Source organism: Salvelinus alpinus, chromosome 10, assembly GCF_045679555.1.
Source record: "Salvelinus alpinus chromosome 10, SLU_Salpinus.1, whole genome shotgun sequence".
NCBI classification, from domain to species: domain Eukaryota; kingdom Metazoa; phylum Chordata; class Actinopteri; order Salmoniformes; family Salmonidae; genus Salvelinus; species Salvelinus alpinus.
In genome coordinates, this window is record NC_092095.1 from 12136290 (window position 1) to 12142896 (window position 6607).

The 6607-nt window shown below is 47.5% G+C and overlaps 1 protein-coding gene across 1 annotated transcript; it reads left to right on the forward strand.

Annotated features, from left to right (window-relative positions):
- The first annotated feature begins 5395 nt into the window (after positions 1-5395).
- Positions 5396-5953, forward strand: LOC139531435 (FMRFamide-like neuropeptides 7). Its single transcript, XM_071327883.1, has one exon. The coding sequence runs from the start codon at positions 5396-5398 to the stop codon at positions 5951-5953; it is 558 nt and encodes a 185-aa protein (XP_071183984.1).
- Positions 5954-6607: the final 654 nt, after the last annotated feature.

The following is a 6607-nucleotide window of genomic DNA, read 5'->3' on the forward strand; positions in this document are numbered from 1 at the left end:
GCGAATGCTGCCGTCAATCCACGGTTTCTGGTTTGGGAATGTTTTTATCGTTGCTGTGGGTACGACATCGTCAATGCACTTCCTAATGAACTCGCTCACCGAATCAGCATATTCGTCAATATTGTTGTTGGACGCGATGCGGAACATATTCCAATCCGCGTGATCGAAGCAGTCTTGAAGCGTGGATTCAGATTGGTCGGACCAGCGTTGAACAGACCTGAGCGCGGGAGCTTGTTGTTTGAGTTTCTGTTTGTAGGCTGGAATCAACAAAATGGAGTCGTGGTCAGCTTTTCCGAAAGGGGGGCGGGGGAGGGCCTTATATGCGTCGCGGAAATTAGTTTAACAATGATCTAGGGTTTTTCCAGCCCTGGTAGCACAATCGATATGCTGATAGAATTTAGGGAGTTTTGTTTTTAGATTAGCCTTGTTAAAATCCCCAGCTACGATGAATGCAGCCTCAGGGTGTGTGGTTTCCAGTTTACAAAGAGTCAGATAAAGTTCGTTCAGGGCCATCGATGTGTCTGCTTGGGGGGGAATATATACGGCTGTGATTATGATTGAAGAGAATTCCCTTGGTAGATAATGCGGTCGACATTTGATTGTGAGGAGTTCTAGATCAGGTGAACAGAATGACTTGAGTTCCTGTGTGTTGTTATGATGATCACACCACTTCTCGTTAATCATAAGGCATACCCCCCCGCCCCTCTTCTTACCGGAAAGATGTTTGTTTCTGTCGGCGCGATGCATGAAGAAACCAGCTGGCTGCACCGACTCCGTTAGCGTCCCTTGAGTTAGCCATGTTTCCGTGAAGCAGAGCACGTTGCAATCCCTGATGTCTCTCTGGAATGCTACCCGTGCTCGGATTTCATCAACCTTATTGTCAAGAGACTGGACATTGGCGAGTAGTATGCTAGGGAGTGGAGCGCGATGTGCCCGTCTCCGAAGCCTGACCACGAGACCGCCTCGTTTGCCCCTTTTTCGGCGTCGCACAGGGTCGCCGGCTGGGATCAGATCCATTGTATTGGGTGGAAGGCAAAACACTGGATCCGTTTCGGGAAAGTCATATTCCTGGTAGGAACGATGATGAGTTGACGTTAATCGTATATTCAGTAGTTCCTCCCGACTGTATGTAATGAAACCTAAGATTACCTGGGGTACCGATGTAAGAAATAACACATAAAAAAACAAAAAACTGCATATTTTCCAAGGAACGCGAAGCGAGGCGGCCATCTCTTTTCGGCGCCGGAAGTACACCTCTCCATTCCACCTCAGAGTAGAGAGATAGGGGAGAGTACACCTCTCCATTCCACCTCAGAGTAGAGAGATAGGGGAGAGTACACCTCTCCATTCCACCTCAGAGTAGAGAGATAGGGGAGAGTACACCTCTCCATTTCACCTCAGAGTAGAGAGATCGGGGAGAGTACACCTCTCCATTTCACCTCAGAGTAGAGAGATCGGGGAGAGTACACCTCTCCATTCCACCTCAGAGTAGAGAGATAGGGGAGAGTACACCTCTCCATTCCACCTCAGAGTAGAGAGATCGGGGAGAGCCCAGGTGAACATAGGAGAGAGAACACCCTGTTCCCCCCACAACACACACACACTAGTGGTTTGTGGGTCAGCTATTTATTCACCCGCCCGCAATTGGTAATAACCTATCCGCAACTGCCCGACTACATGTGACAGTGTCAAATCTGAGGCCCACACCACCCATAACCTAACTAATATAGAAAACGTGCTGTAGGCTGCAGTCAGAGACGGTAAAATGATATCCATGCAGCTTCTCGTCTGTCATTATATGTTGCCCTAGAAGATTAAATAAACTCTCGTTGACCAGAATGATGTCATAAATACAATAAAATGAATGATGTCATAAATACAATAGAATGAATGAATGATGTCATAAATACAATAGAATGAATGAATGATGTCATAAATACAATAGAATGAATGAATGATGTCATAAATACAATAGAATGAATGAATGATGTCATAAATACAATAGAATGAATGAATGATGTCATAAATACAATAGAATGAATGAATGATGTCATAAATACAATAGAATGAATGCTTCAATCTAGTTGACATCAGTAAAACTCTTGCAAAAACACAACAAAAAAAAACAGGAAATGACATCAGTTTGACCAGTTGTCAGGAAGTAGAAAGCTGTGGAAACGACCCAACATGTTCCTGATAAGATTTCAGTTGAAATACTTTTAACTGTGGTTGAAATACTATCAGCTGTTATGATGCTGATATAGACAGCACCTCTACAGACAGTATCTAACTGTGGTTGAAATACTATCAGCTGTTATGATGCTGATAAAGACAGCACCTCTACAGACAGTATTTAACTGAGCATTCTCATTCTATCAAAATGCCGAAAGAAAGAAATCCTATTTCTCCACTCCTGTTCCTGAGACAAAATGTTGCCTACAATTGGTGTATCATTTGCTTAATTCTGCAGGAGTTAATATGAAGGCTATGTGAGAGGTTATAGACCTACAGTCAGTGTCCAGACTTCAGTTTCCATTCAACCCATCTGAACTGTTGCCTTGATGTGCCAAAGGCCTGTTTGAAGTTCCCGGCTTGCGACTGTGGAATTTGTACAGTGCCTCACATCATCACATCACATAACATAACACTGCTATCTTCCTGTTTCTCTATTTCACAGCTTTTCCTCTTATTGAATTCAACTCCGACATTGTCCCTTTTGCCTCTGTGGATCGATGTAAACTTTTTTTTCTTCTGCCTGTTCCCAAAAGCATTAGGTGATTGGTGTGTATGTTATTTGACGTACAGTTAGGACCTAAATGTTAAAGGTTAGGATTACACACTAACACCAGTTAGAGTAAATAAAGAAAGAAAACCCACAATGTGGCCTGTAGATATAAGCCACTCGCCCTTCATAGATATAACCTGCAGGCCAGCCACTCGCCCTTCATAGATATAACCTGCAGACCAGCCACTCGCCCTTCATAGATATAACCTGCAGACCAGCCACTCGCCCTTCATAGATATAACCTGCAGGCCAGCCACTCGCCCTTCATAGATATAACCTGCAGGCCAGCCACTCGCCCTTCATAGATATAACCTGCAGGCCAGCCACTCGCCCTTCATAGATATAACCTGCAGGCCAGCCACTCGCCCTTCATAGATATAACCTGCAGGCCAGCCACTCGCCCTTCATAGATATAACCTGCAGACCAGCCACTCGCCCTTCATAGATATAACCTGCAGGCCAGCCACTCGCCCTTCATAGATATAACCTGCAGACCAGCCACTCGCCCTTCATAGATATAACCTGCAGACCAGCCACTCGCCCTTCATAGATATAACCTGCAGACCAGCCACTCGCCCTTCATAGATATAACCTGCAGGCCTGCCACTCGCCCTTCATAGATATAACCTGCAGGCCAGCCACTCGCCCTTCATAGATATAACCTGCAGGCCAGCCACTCGCCCTTCATAGATATAACCTGCAGGCCAGCCACTCGCCCTTCATAGATATAACCTGCAGACCAGCCACTCGCCCTTCATAGATATAACCTGCAGGCCAGCCACTCGCCCTTCATAGATATAACCTGCAGGCCTGCCACTCGCCCTTCATAGATATAACCTGCAGACCAGCCACTCGCCCTTCATAGATATAACCTGCAGACCAGCCACTCGCCCTTCATAGATATAACCTGCAGGCCAGCCACTCGCCCTTCATAGATATAACCTGCAGGCCTGCCACTCGCCCTTCATAGATATAACCTGCAGGCCAGCCACTCGCCCTTCATAGATATAACCTGCAGGCCAGCCACTCGCCCTTCATAGATATAACCTGCAGGCCAGCCACTCGCCCTTCATAGATATAACCTGCAGGCCAGCCACTCGCCCTTCATAGATATAACCTGCAGACCAGCCACTCGCCCTTCATAGATATAACCTGCAGGCCAGCCACTCGCCCTTCATAGATATAACCTGCAGGCCAGCCACTCGCCCTTCATAGATATAACCTGCAGGCCAGCCACTCGCCCTTCATAGATATAACCTGCAGACCAGCCACTCGCCCTTCATCCACACAGTATTTAATGACCCTGAATTCACCTTCCCCGTGGATATGACCTTCGGGTTGAGTCATCACTCACACGCAGTCAGATTCCTTCTCTTTAATTTTTTTATATATTTATTTAACCTTTATGTAACTAGGCAAGTAAGTTAAAAACAAATTCTTATATACAATGACGGCCTACCAAAAGGCAAAAGGACTCCTGTTTGGACGGGGGCCTGGGATGAAAAAAATACAATATAAATATAGGACAAAACACACATCACGACGAGAGAGACGACACTACATAAAGAGAAACTTAAGACAACATAACAAGCCAGCAACACATGACAACACAGCATGGCAGCAACACAACATAACATGGTAGCAACACAACATGGCAGCAACACAACATGGTACAAACATTATTGAGCACAGACAACAGCACAAAGGGCAAGAAGGTGAGACAACAATACATCACACAAAGCAGCCACAACTGTCAGTAAGAGTGTCCATGATTGAGTCTTTGAATGAAATAAAACTGTCCAGTTTGAGTGTTTGTTGCAGCTCGTTCCAGTCACTAGCTGCAGCAAACTGAAAAGAGGAGCGACCCAGGGATGTGTGTGCTTTGGGGATCTTTAACAGAATGTGACTGGCAGAACGGGTGTTGTATGTGGAGGATGAGGGCTGCAGTAGATATCTCAGATAGGGGGCAGTGAGGCCTACGAGTGTTTTATAAATAAGCATCAACCAGTGAGTCTTGCGACAGGCATACAGAGATGACCAGTTTACAGAGGAGTATAGAGTGCATTGATGTGTCCTATAAGGAGCATTGGTGGCAAATCTGATGGCCGAATGGTAAAGAACATCTAGCTGCTCGAGAGCACCCTTACCTGCCGATCTATAATCTACGTCTCCGTAATCTAGCATGGGTAGGATGGTCATCTGAATCAGGGTTAGTTTATAGAGGAAACCAAGTCTAGATTTAACTTTAGCCTGCAGCTTTGATATGTGCTGAGAGAAGGACAGTGTACCGTCTAGCCATTACTCCCAAGTACTTGTATGAGGTGACTACCTCAAGCTCTAAACCCTCAGAGGTAGTAATCACACCTGTGGGGAGAGGGGCATTCTTCTTACCAAACCACATGACCTTTGTTTTGGAGGTGTTCAGAACAAGGTTAAGGGCAGAGAAAGCTTGTTGGACACTGTAGAGCGTTTAACACAACATCCAGGGAGGGGCCAGCTGAGTATAACACTATCATCCACATATAAATGGATGAGAGAGCTTCCTACTGCCTGACCTATGTTGTTGATGTAAATTGAGATGAGCCAGTGTCTGCTGGCAACAGAGTTGCCATGGTGATAGAGAACCAACCCCCTGGCTCAAGATCCATGATGGTGAGAGAGAACCAACCCCCTGGCTCAAGATCCATGATGGTGAGAGAGAACCAACCCCCTGGCTCAAGATCCATGATGGTGAGAGAGAACCAACCCCCTGGCTCAAGATCCATGATGGTGATAGAGAACCAACCCCCTGGCTCAAGATCCATGATGGTGAGAGAGAACCAACCCCCTGGCTCAAGATCCATGATGGTGATAGAGAACCAACCCCCTGGCTCAAGATCCATGATGGTGAGAGAGAACCAACCCCCAGGCTCAAGATCCATGATGGTGAGAGAGAACCAACCCCCAGGCTCAAGATCCATGATGGTGAGAGAGAACCAACCCCCTGGCTCAAGATCCATGATGGTGAGAGAGAACCAACCCCCTGGCTCAAGATCCATGATGGTGAGAGAGAACCAACCCCCAGGCTCAAGATCCATGATGGTGAGAGAGAACCAACCCCCTGACTCAAGATCCATGATGGTGAGAGAGAACCAACCCCCTGTCCAGTCCCCTCCCACTCCCCCCTAGGCCTATGGGATATGACCAAGCCCAGTCCGGTGGGTGACCCTGTCCAGTCCCCTCCCACTCCTAGGGGATATGACCAAGCCCAGTCCGGTGGGTGACCCTGCACCCCAGGTTTCTCCCTCCCTGTTGACAGCTGGGCCTGAGACGGATGTAAACTCTGACCCGGCCCTGCACCCCAGGTTTCTCCCTCCCTGTTGACAGCTGGGCCTGAGACGGATGTAAACTCTGACCCTGCACCCCAGGTTTCTCCCTCCCTGTTGACAGCTGGACCTGAGACGGATGTAAACTCTGACCCTGCCCTGCACCCCAGGTTTCTCCCTCCCTGTTGACAGCTGGGCCTGAGACGGATGTAAACTCTGACCCTGCACCCCAGGTTTCTCCCTCCCTGTTGACAGCTCTACAATGCTGTGCTGACTCTTAGCGGAACCCGGTGCGGTGATGTCATACTTGGTCAGGCCGTTCCTGACCGTGCCATCTCCATGAGGCCGCTTTCCGCTCCAGTGACTAAGGGGCTTGACTACTGGACCACGCCATTAAAAAGGGGTGGTTGGTGTGTGTGTGTGTGTGTATATATATATGTGTATGTGTGTATGTGTGTGTACCATAGGAAAGAAGATCAGCCTGCTCTGCCAAAGGCCATTATGTTACCTCTTACTC

What these genes read in the sequence shown, in the direction of transcription:
- LOC139531435 (XM_071327883.1), top strand. Translation starts at nt 5,396, where the DNA reads ATGGTGATAGAGAACCAACCCCCTGGCTCAAGATCCATGATGGTGAGA.